Source organism: Salmo salar, chromosome ssa09 (assembly GCF_905237065.1).
Source record: "Salmo salar chromosome ssa09, Ssal_v3.1, whole genome shotgun sequence".
Classification (NCBI taxonomy): Eukaryota; Metazoa; Chordata; class Actinopteri; order Salmoniformes; family Salmonidae; genus Salmo; species Salmo salar.
Window position 1 is genome coordinate 152,812,400 of NC_059450.1, and position 12,653 is coordinate 152,825,052.

Below are 12,653 nucleotides of genomic sequence, written 5' to 3' on the forward strand. Positions count from 1 at the left end.
TTCTAATTTAGTTTTAAACAGGCTTCTAAAGTTTGTAATTTTCACTTTGACATTTCAGACTGGAATTTGCCCTAACGGAAAATGTTTCAACCCCAACAAAATCTCCATTCATAATAATCTACATAATAATTCATTTCCTTTTGCTGCAAGTTTAATTTCCTGCTGTAGCAAACTGGCTCATATTAAGATGCTACATCTGTAGTGTTGACACCTCCAAACAGATACCTTATTATATTTTAGAATGTCCTCTGAGGGTTAATAGACATACTTTCTCTGTTTCATTGATTGATTGTGGGATTATGTTATGATCACCAGTTTGTTAATAATCAGAGTTGAGTGTGATGATAGTATTGTGTATTTGTATTTATTATGGATCTCCATTAGCTGCTGCCAATGTATGTTGTATTGCACTTAAGGATGCTTTGTGCACAGTTGTAAGAAACAGTTACATAATTAAGTTTTTTTATTGTTGCTTTATTAAGATGACATTAGATACATTTCTTAGGGCGGCAGGTAGCCTAGCGGTTAGAGTGTTGGACTGAAAGGTTGCAAGATCGAATCCCAGAGCTGACAAGGTAAAAATGTGTCATTCTGTCCCTGAACATGGCAGTTAACCCACTGTTCCTAGGCTGTCATTGAAAATAAGTATTTGTTCTTATCTGACTTACCTAGTTAAATAAAGGTAAAATTATTGTGGTTACAAAGCTATCTTATTTCTATGGATAATATTAACAAGTGATTGGAAAACAATGAATTGATGTACAACAGGGATGGGCAACTCCAGTCCTCGTCGGAGCCTGATTGGTGTCACACTTTCCCCCAACCCTGTAGCTAACACACCTGATGAAACTAATTGCATTCTAAACTGAAGACCATGATTAGTTAAATATTGGAGTCAGGTGTGTTAGCTGAGGCTGGGGCAAAAGTGTGATACCAATCAGGCCACTGAGGACTGGAGTTGCCCATCCCTCGTGTACAACCTTTCAGTTTCTAGGTTTAGACATCTTGCTATGTTGAACGTATCTCAATGACCAATTTATACCTTGTTGGTGCCCTGGAGGTTTGCAGCCATGCTGCTAATTGTACATGTATTAGAACAGTCAATAGAATGAACTTAGCTTGCATAGAAGGTAGCTTATTGACCAGAGAGACCAGAACAAAGCACAAGAAGGCCAGGAGTCTGATGTAGGGGAAAGGAGGGGAGACTGTTAACCAAAGAACACAGATCAGGACCTGTATGAGAGTGAAAGCCAGAACACTGAGTCTCTGCTGTGGAAGCCCAAACCATTTCATGACATTACTGGCTGGAAGTGAAGCCCTGAAGGCCATCAACACCACTATTGTTTTCCCCAGAACACAAGAGATGCAGAGAACGAAGGTGATCCCAAACGCTGTGTGGCGCAGCATACAGGACCATTCAGAGGGCCGGCCAATGGCGGTGAAAGGTGAGAGAGAACAAAGAGTCTGTGTGATGAGCAGCAGGAAGCTCAGCTTGCTGTTGGCTCTGAGGATAGGGGTGTCTCTGTGAGATCTACTGGTGTAGATCATAAGCCAGAACAGAGCCGTTAGCAGTAGTCCTTCTTCCACCCAGCCATAAGAGACACACTGATGTCTGCTCTGCAGGATATTTGAGATATAGTTCCTAGCATCTGGTAAAGAAACACAGTATTTAGAACAATGCAAGGATTTTACACTGTCAATAAGCAAAACTTCAAAAAGCCCACATTGTAGCCTGAATAGATCATTGGTTATCTTTAATATTATTTGTGGTATTTAGGGTAAGATTACACTGACTTAAATTGTTGCAGAATTCACAACATTTTATACCTTGGCTTTTGGTCCTGATATACATTTTTTAATTTCAGCGTGATTTTCACACTAAATGTTAGGTTGAATCAAATGCTTGATCAGACGTGTTATTCAAACAGATTATTTATAAACAATTTGCGGTTCATGATTTGTTACAAAAACACAACCATTATTATAGAGGAAGAAGAGGAAGTCAATATTACATCAGTCACAATTCACAAGTGGATTTTTCCTCACCATTTTTCTTACCGTGTTCTCTGTCAGTCGTCACTTTTAGGTTGAAACAACGTGATACTATTGTGTTAGCATCACTCCATCTGCCCAGCGGAGATATCTTTATGCACACCGCCTTTGGTAGCTGTCAGTGGAATACTACAATAGTTACCACAACATGGACACACAATGCACTTAGACATACAATCTATATTTATAATGGGCGGCAGGTAGCCTAGTGGTTAGAGCGTTGGCCTTGCAACCTTAAGGTTGCAAGATTGAATCCCCAAGATGACAATGTAAACATCTGTCGTTCTGCTCCTGAACAAGGCAGTGAACCCACTGTTCCTAGGCCGTCATTGAAAATAAGAATTTGTTCTTAACTGACTTGCCTAGTTAAATAAAGGTAATACAAATATATGGGAGAAATCTGCCACTTTTCATTTTCCTCTCATTGCATCAGCCTTCATAAATAGTTCAGTAATCACAACATTACAAGTAAGCAAGTACCTGGTTTGGTGTCAATACAGCATATTTTAGACAGTCAGATTTAGTATGACTGTTGCTGCATTCCTTTCTCATGAGCATGTCAGCTGCCGTTGTCAATGCACACATGGCCCTATGGACATTGAACCATGCTTGGCCCTCAGGTAAAGGGGAGCACAGCCACTGCTGAGCAGCCTGGCTCCAGTCACAGATAAAGGTACTCTGTGATCCATCTGAGGGTATCAGATTTAGAAAGAACTCAGTCAGGCCTGGGAGAACAAAACCCTTCACTTCATGTAAGGGAGCCTGACTCTCAGCTTTACCCTCCAGTTTGCATGTCCCACAGACAATATCCACTCTGCTCCAGCATGTCAGAGGCAGCATCAGGCCTAGGTTCAGGGCACAGTGACTGGACTCTGCTCTGAGGAGAATGGCTCTGGGGTTAACATCTCTGTCTCTCAGACATGCACAAGTACATATGTGGATCATCTGTGCACAAGGACAGGAGGGAGAACAACGCATGTATTCAGTTTACATATTATTATTGAGCACACTAACTTGACTAATGTCGAAATCAACAAGATTTTATTCATTTTAAAACTTGCATTACTCAACGAATCATTCTGTAGGAGGTAGGGCTGCACAATATGTACTGCTGGGTATCACACTCCCTGTCAGTCTCACCTGTAGCCAGTGTGAGGAGCTGCTGAGTCCAGAGGAGGAGTGTCCCACCTGCGCCAGCATCCTGCTGCGGCTGCAGCTCCGCAGTCCTGTCGGCTCTCTCTGCCCCCCTCCATTCAAAGCCTCCAGAATGGCTCGCAGCAGGTTGTTGCTCTCACAGATGGCATAGACGTTGTAGCCCAGAGTCACAGCTGGTAGAAGTTCAGAGTTTCTGTTGATCTCCTCTCCAGTGAATAGCATCATCCAGTCCTCTTGAATTGTGCTGGAGAATAAAATAGCATAAGATATCTTCACATGGCTGTACATACACCCCACTCCCACTTCAAAATCTTTTGAACAATTTGGAAGACAGTAAGATCCTCCTCCGACAACAATGAACAAAAAACTAAATTTAGCCTACATATGAATGTCTGGTGTTACATCTGTACATTTAATACAGCTGTAACCTGCTTATAACAATTCAAGATGAGTGCAGTTTATTTGTATACATTTAGTCCTCAATGACAAAGAGAGAGATATCTGGAGTGACTTCGGGTGAAACTAGTACATTTCTCCGGCATCCTGTGGAGCTTCCTATCAGGTTGTTTAATTGCCTTTTTAGATGTCCCATGATATGTCGTTTAGAGTCCAATCATTTGATCTCAGTTTCCCACAGAGACAATTAAAACAATTACAAAATCAGTGCTGATTAAACAACCAAGAGTGACATTTAAATCCAGATCCTTCAAATCTTACAATATAATGTTATAATTTTGAAGTTATATGTGTATTACAGACAAAAATACATTAAATAAATGTAGCGATTATTCCTAAATATAATGTTCCTAGAGAGAGAGATTGTTAGCGCTGAAAAGAGATGGTCAGATTTGCAAATAAAATGACATTAGTAAAAACATGTTTTTCCAATAATTACAATTCTATTTCTATACTCACCTTTCATATTTCAGAACCAGATTCATTCTACAGTGAGTGAGAGCATCTCCAGCAGAGTTGTTTAAAGTGAAACCTCTTGTCTCCCCATCCTCTCTACTGTGTGGTAGCTCAGTGCTCAGGTCCAGAGTCAGACAGAGTCTTCTGCAGTAGGGAGTCACTGCCCCGGTGAACAGAGCTAACAAGACAAGTGTGACTGGTCTCATCTCAGAGCCTCGCCGTGGCACAGTCACCATCCTGGAGAGTCTCTGTGTTTTATAGCCTCCTGTCTCCTACCCAGCTGTAAGGGGCTATTCAATTGGGGACAGACTGACAAGCAAACACAATTATTGCGTAAGGCTTCCAGAACTTAGGATAACAAACAACATGACATTTGATTCCTTGGTCAACTAATGGTCATTTCCGTTAATTTACCACAGTAATTGTTTATCTCTTTCAAGAGACGTTTTCCCATTCCCACTCTCACTGTGTGGCCTAATATAAATCACATTTATTTATATAGCCCATCTTACATCAGCTGATATATCAAAGTGCTGTACAGAAACCCAGCCTAAAACCCCAAACAGCAAGCAATGCAGGTGTAGAAGCATGGTGGCTAGGAAAAACTTCCTAGAAAGGCCAAAACCTAGGAAGAAACCTAGAGAGGAACCAAGCTATGAGGGGTGACCAGTCCTCTTCTGGCTGTGCCGGGTAGAGATTATAACAGAACATGGCCAAGATGTTCAAATGTTAATAAATGACTAGCATGGTCAAATAATAGTAATCACAGTGATCAGGTCAGGGTTCCATAGCCACAGGCAGAACAGTTAAAACTGGAGCAGCAGCACGGCCAGGTGGACTGGGGACAACAAGGAGTCATCATGCCAGGTAGTCCTGAGGCATGGTCCTAGGGCTCAGGTCCTCCGAGAGAGAGAGAGAGAGAGAGAGAGAGAAAGAAAGAAAGAAAGAAAGAAAGAGAGAATTAGAGAGAGCATACTTAAATTCACACAGGACACCGGATAAGACAGGAGAAATACTCCAGATATAACAGACTGACCTTAGCCCCCCGACACACAAACTACTACAGCATAAATACTGGAGGCTGAGACAGGAGGGGTCAGGAGACACTGTGGCCCCATACGATGATACCCCCGGACAGGGCCGGGGGTAACAGCCCTTTCCATTCTAGTGTACACAGTACGATTAGTTATTTTCTAAGTTATTTGTTATTACATTACCTTTAATTTATTTCAACATCTATCTGAAATGGGTTACACTGGTTTCCAGTTACAGATAGATATCATTCACAGCTGCAAAAATAGACCTTGATTCTATCTGCCATATTATGACATCTATCTGCCACATTATGACATCTATCTACCATATTATGACATCTATCTGCCATATTATGACATCTATCTACCACATTATGACATCTATCTGCCATATTATGACATCTAACTGCCACATTATGACATCTATCTGCCACATTATGACATCTATCTGCCACATTATGACATCTATCTGCCACATTATGACATCTATCTGCCACGTTATGACATCTATCTGCCATGTTATGACATCTATCTGCCACGTTATGACATCTATCTACCATATTATGACATCTATCTGCCGTATTATGACATCTATAATAGGCCTGTGGTAGGAGTTAGCCTACTGCCTGGCTCAGTGACACTTCCTCCAGAGTGTGACATCGCGCTGGCACCCTCCATCAGCAGAGGAGGGGTACTGCTGGGAATCAATATACTGTAGAGACTGTTGCTGCATTATGGAGGCAACTCATCATAATGATGAGGACACATCAGTTGTCTGTTACAGGAAGCTCACAGCTATGCCCGGTGAATGGCTGGACATTAAAATGCTCTTGATACTAATGCTTCTTATAGAGAGGTCTGAATACTTCATTGAAACTATAACAAAATGGCATCCCTGCCTCTGTTTTAGTAAAAAGCTAAGGGAGGGACTTGGAGAATTGTAACCACTCTCAAATTCATGGACAGAGCTATGGATGCAAGGACTGACCATCCATGATATCAACATTATATTATTTAACCATGTTTTGATGCTATACAGATTTTGTTTAACATTTACTTTGTTTACAAAAATAGAAATAAAACAGGCTTATATTTTGGGTTCTGATGGGGTACGACAGTTGAACTAAGCTCATGAGGAATTTATAAGTTATATTCCTCAAGAATCAATGGGTAAACACTGTGTATCATTCATTTATTTTACATTTTAAGTTAAAAAAAAGATGTTGCAATTAAAGATTCTAGCTTTAAGCTAATTTAAGGACGTTTCATATGTTTTATTGGGAATTAGAAAAAATATATATTATATTTGTTTCAAAATATATCTAATGAATGACTATCTTTGTAAGTAATTGATAATGGATAAGTCTCTTTCACATTTGATGAATATCTGAGATATGCATTAGAAGTGTATTTTTCATATTGGACACAGAGAGAATAAATCAAATTCAGCCAAGGCTATGCATGTCTGTAGACTTTAAAGATGAATGAATGAGATGTAGTTATACTTAAAGCTTAAATCCACTAGAGGGTAGACCGTTTTCTTTGCCAACCCTTCAGGATTGTCGGTGTATAGTACTGTACATCTTTCCTCAGGTGCACTGGGCTGCTGTATGCGTTATACTGTTGGATATGTATTGAAAGGTGTTTGGTTTTTTAGCATTATGTTGGGCAGATGGGTTACGGTTTGAATTCTAATAAAACAGCAAAAATACAGTACCCAGACAATTGTACATTTTAAATCAACAATAAATGATTATAATACATTGACATTTTACATTGAATTGTTTTTGTATATAGATGACCTAAAAGTTAGTAATGTATATCATTGGTCTCTACCCCATGAGATTTTTTTTGTGTGTGTTTTCCTCTGGCTTTTTAGAAGAAAGATACAAAATAGCATTCCATAACTAGAGGCTAGAATAGCAAAGATCTGTCGTGGAAATTCTACACAGTGACACTCAAAGTCAATCTTAAATGAATCATCCTTTATTATTAGTGCTCGGGAGAGATTTCAACAAACTCAATGCACCAAGTACACATGTTGATCAGGAGCTCTATCGGGGCTCTATCCCGTTAGTTCTCTTATAGACTTCAGATAAGTTATATTTGCTTGATTTAGCTTATTCAGAATTCTTAATTAATTCATCATTAGCGTTTGCTTCATTCATGTGACCAACCAATACTGGTTCATGCATGTGACAGACTAATACCTCACGAGGCTTCTTCTCTCTGAGCTGAAACTGAGATATTTCTCATTCCTAAAACAAAGGTCTGGGCAAACTGCCAAATTGCAGATACTGAAAGTGAGGATTCGTTCAATAAGTCACTTTCATGAACACAGAAATTGGTTATTAGAAAAGCACAAACATTACATTTTCCTCACAGATCTCCAACAGCTACAGTGAACTTCCCAGGAGAGCTGAGATAAGCTGAATACAGTATGAGCATGCTGAAGGTGATGCATTTGGCCTCATTGAAGTTATCAGGAAGCTTTTGAGACAGAAAAGCCAGCACAAAGCACAAGAAAGACAGTAGTCCTACACTGGGGGGAAAAAGTATTTGATCCCCTGCTGATTTTGTACGTTTGCCCACTGATAAAGAAAGGATCAGTCTATAATTTTAATGGTAGGTTTATTTGAACAGTGAAAGACAATAACAATAAAAATATCCAGAAAAACGCATGTCAAAAATGTTATAAATTGATTTGCATTTTAATGAGGGAAATAAGTATTTGACCCCCTCTCAATCAGAAAGATTTCTGGCTCCCAGGTGTCTTTTATACAGGTAACGAGCTGAGATTAGGAGCACACTCTTAACCTGTTGGGGCTACAGGTTAGCAATGAACCCCGAGCCGGGATTGCTAACAAGGCTGGAAATTCAAAACATCAAAAATCTAATAATTTCAATTTCTCAAACAATCAACTATTTTACACAATTTAAATGATAAACATCTCCTTAATCTAACCACATTGTTCGATTTTCAAAGAGGCTTTACGGCAAAAGCATAAAGTTAGATTATGTTAGGACAGTACATAGCCACAAAAGTACAAACATCCATTTTCAATTCAAGGTCAGGCGTCACCAAAAGCAGAAACCAGCTTGAATTATGCACTAACTTTTGTCAATCTCCATCAGATGACACTCCTAGGACATTATGTTATACAATACATGCATTTTTTGTTCCATCAAGTTCATATTTATATCCAAAAACAGCATTTTACAGTAGCGTGAAATTCAGATTTTTTTCTCAGATCAGCTCTATGCAAGATCTCACCTTGTGGGGTTGCAATGATCATGAGAACGGTGAGGAATCAGCCCAGAACTACACGGGAGGATCTTGTCAATGATCTCAAGGCAGCTGGGACCATTGTCACCAAGAAAACAATTGGTAACACACTACGCCGTGAAGGACTGAAATCCTGCAGCGCCCGCAAGGTCCCCCTGCTCAAGAATACATATACATGCCCGTCTGAAGTTTGCAAATGAACATCTGAATGATTCAGAGGACAACTGGTGAAAGTGTTGTGGTTAGATGAGACCAAAATGGAGCTCTTTGGCATCAACTCAACTCGCCGTGTTTGGAGGAGGAGGAATGCTGCCTATGACCCCAAGAACACCATCTCCACCGTCAAACATGGAGGTGGAAACATTATGCTTTGGGGGTGTTTTTCTGCTAAGGGGACAGGACAACTTCACCGCATCATTTGATGGGGCCATGTACTGTCAAATCTTGGGTGAGAACCTCCTTCCCTCAGCCAGGGCATTGAAAATGGGTCGTGGATGGGTATTCCAGCATGACAATGACCCAAAACACACGGCCAAGGCAACAAAGGAGTAGCTCAAGAAGAAGCACATTAAGGTCCTGGAGTGGCCTAGCCAGTCTCCAGACCTTAATCCCATAGAAAATCTGTGGAGGGAGCTGAAGGTTCGAGTTGCCAAACGTCAGCCTCGAAACCTTAATGACTTGGAGAAGATCTGTAAAGAGGAGTGGGACAATATCCCTCCTGAGATGTGTGCAAACCTGGTGGCCAACTACAAGAAACGTCTGACCTCTGTGATTGCCAACAAGGATTTTGCCACCAAGTACTAAGTCATGTTTTGCAGAGGGGTCAAATACTTACTTCCTTCATTAAAATGGAAATCATTTTATAACATTTTTGACATGCGTTTTTCTGGATTTTTTTGTTGTTATTCTGTCTCTCACTGTTCAAATATACCTACCATTAAAATTATAGACTGATCATTTCTTTGTAAGTGGGCAAACGTACAAAATCAGCAGGGGATCAAATACTTTTTTCCCTCACTGTATATATCCCAACACAGCCCAGAAACCAATAGCTGAACCCACATCACACTCTAGAATTATCTTTTCCTGATAGGTTTTCATGTTCTTGTAGGGGAAAGGAGGCGAGACTGTTAACCAAAGAACACAGATCAGGACCTGTATGAGAGTGAAAGCCAGAACACTGAGCCTCTGCTGTGTCATGACATTACTGGCTGGAAGTGTAGCCCTGAAGGCCGTCAACACCACTATTGTTTCCCCCAGAACACAAGAGATGCAGAGGACGAAGGTGATCCCAAACGCTGTGTGACGCAGCATACAGGACCATTCAGAGGGCCGGCCAATGAAAGTAAGGGAACACAGAAAACACAGAGTCAAGGAGAAGAGAAGCAGGAAGCTCAGCTCAGAGTTGTTGACCCTGACGATGGGGGACTCTCTGAATTGGAATAAAATTGTTGCTATCATAATAGTTAAGCAAACCAATCAAATAAACCAAAAACAAAATGACCCTCATGACCTTAGAGTAGGACAGGAATTCAATCTATCCCCTCTCCCATTGGATCAGTACTGGACTGGGCACTTCATGCACTCGGCTGAATCTGTTTGGAGAAAAAGCCCACAAAAAAGCACAACATTAATGATTCAGGAAAACAAACAGACTCACATAAGGGTCCAAGGAGAGTGTGTGTATTCATGTTCACTCATGTGCATATCAATCAGCAATGCTTGTGCGCTGTAGTGTGTGTGTTACTTGACTTGTCTCGATACTTTACATACCAACAGGGGCTGAGTGACTGAGGTTCAGTGTAATTGTTGTGTTATTGAATATCATGCAGGATAGCATACTGACTCCCCAGCCAGAGATATGAGACAATATGACAATGTACCGTCTCACTACGTCCTCCCCAGATAATGCTAACATCGTTCATATTGAACTGGTGGTCTTCAGGCAAAGAAGTTTCATAGAAACCAACAGTGGCCACTTCCATGGTCCCGATGTGGCACTATGTAAGTGTATAAGTTCATATCTGGCTGGGGAATCTCCATTGCTGTAAAAAAAAAAAAAGCCTCTCTTCCCCTTTCCCATTGTGAAATTGACAGTATGTAGGTAGTGCAAATGATAAAGAGGAAAATGTTAAAGAGAGAAAAGTATTTTTTTTATGTAGCTTTTGCATTCATCGTTCTGTTACTGTATTATCAGACTACAGTTAAATCATTTATTTTACTTTAAATGATTTGCAATAGACAAAGGTCACATTTATAGAGCGGTATATAGGAAATAATCCTCAGATGTACAGTAGATTAAAAAATCACTCATAATATCGAAAACAATAAAACCCATATTTAAAAAAAAACAAAAACAATTTTCTAGTCAACTGAAACAGGATACTCACTTCTTACACCTTGGTAGATCTGGTAAACTCTGGAAGTTGGGTACCCTGCTGTCGTACTCCGTCTGGAAGGTGAAGATGCCTCCGATGACGAGTTCCCCGTCCTTGGCCAGGTCTGGCAGCTCTGCCCTGCCCTGTAGCCTGAGCACAGGCTCTCCCTCACCCATCACCACCAGCAGCACCAACAGGACCAGCTCCAGCAGTGGAATGGCTCTTGGCTCCGTAGTGCAGTCTAGAGCAGGCTGGCTCTGTGGCTCTTACCCCTCACAGCTCCTCTCTTTATACTCTCTGAACCATGTGTCTGTCTCAGAGCCTTACCACAGAGGCCCTGTCTGTCAGTGCTCCCGCCCCTGCTCCTGTCCCCATCCACATCCTGCCCACACACCCCTCAACCTGGCATGTAGGAGGTGTGACACGTCTCTGAGGTATCGAGAGCATTGCATAGGGGTCTTAAGAGAGCATAGGAGAGCCAGCCAGCACCGGGCTACCCAAGTCCTCACAGTGAGGACGCATGTGCCATGCATGATTTAGGCTGTAGGTCTCTCTAACTACTGTACCGTAGGTAGTGTCCTAGTGTCCACAGTCTAATGGAACACTGGCAAAATGTGGCACATACATATCCGGGCACGTGGCTGCTATTTGATGGGCTCCAAAGCTCTGTTACAGCCATTCAAAATCACAGATTGAAAAGTGTGTGGCGGCTGCAGTCTGTGAGATGTACAGAAAAGAAATCAGGGATTAATGCAATCAACCTTTACTTGCCGAACCATTTTCAAAAAAACAACAACATGAAACTGGACTCAATGAGTCCAGTTCCCCTTTCTTCATCAGCTGGGGCTGTTGAGGTTTTCAGTCTGCAAGGTTAACTATCCTTTTAGAAGAGCTTTCTCTGTAACCAGAGAGGATGAGGCACCGCCGTAGACTCTCATAGACACCTGTCCAATTCCAATTATCCAGTAAGTCCCTTTGTATTACAATGGTTGGGATAAAGTGACAGGCTGATATCTGGGTGCATGGTTCATTTGATAGTATAGTGTATTTTTTGTAGAATGATTGCTAAAGAGTAGGCTTAAAGAGATTTGGTCAAATAGATTGCCCTGCTCTGGTTTGGGCCTCTTTGTATGTAAGGAGAGAGCAGCATTTTGTTGTGTTTATCTACAAAGCCCTCATGCAAAAAAAAACGTCCTATGTATCTGTTATCATTAATTCAATTTAGACTTACAAATGAACAAACCTGGTCTCAGGCTTCGATTTACACTGGAGGAGGCCCCTTCGGTCTCCACAGAGTTTGGTTTTTGCATCTTTTATGTGGAACAACTTACAGAGCTCTGTGAAATTAAATGTTCTGATCCCCCGTGGTCAGTACAGAGAAATGATCAGAGACCTCTACGCTAATAAATATGTCTGCTTTTCTTAATGTGTTTGTAATTTTGTATATTCTATGTTGTATGTGTTTGATATATTTATGCAGGGCTCATCTGTAAAAGAGAGCCTAGTCTTAGTATGACTTGGGTATCGAGTCTTCTTGGGTATGACGTTACAATCTTGGCACACCAACGTAAATGATTATCATTGCCCCCAACCAAATGAATTAGGACTTTTTCAATGTATTTCATTTTTTCAAATTCTTGATCCTGTGCAGTTTTAAATCAAATGTAAACACCAAATGATTTTTTATCAATTTCAATTTACTTTAGAAGAAATAGCGAATCATGCAAAGGTGGTCACTAATTGACAGAATCTGTATGTTACAGTATACTGTGTCCTTGGATGGGAAGTTGCTACTGTTGTTGTTGTGTTAGAGGATGAGCTGGGGGCCTTGAGGTG

General features: G+C 40.9%; 1 protein-coding gene across 1 annotated transcript; it reads right to left on the minus strand.

Moving 5' to 3' along the window:
• Positions 1–933: 933 nt before the first annotated feature.
• Positions 934–4,480, minus strand: LOC106613291 (uncharacterized). The gene is made up of 5 exons (XM_045687101.1): positions 4,123–4,480; positions 3,193–3,451; positions 2,533–2,997; positions 2,059–2,167; positions 934–1,649 (listed from the first exon to the last, which is right to left on the minus strand). Exons 1-5 carry the CDS (start codon positions 4,353–4,355, stop codon positions 1,009–1,011), a joined length of 1,707 nt encoding a protein of 568 aa, XP_045543057.1. The 5' UTR covers positions 4,356–4,480; the 3' UTR covers positions 934–1,008.
• Between the last annotated feature and the right edge of the window lie 8,173 nt (positions 4,481–12,653).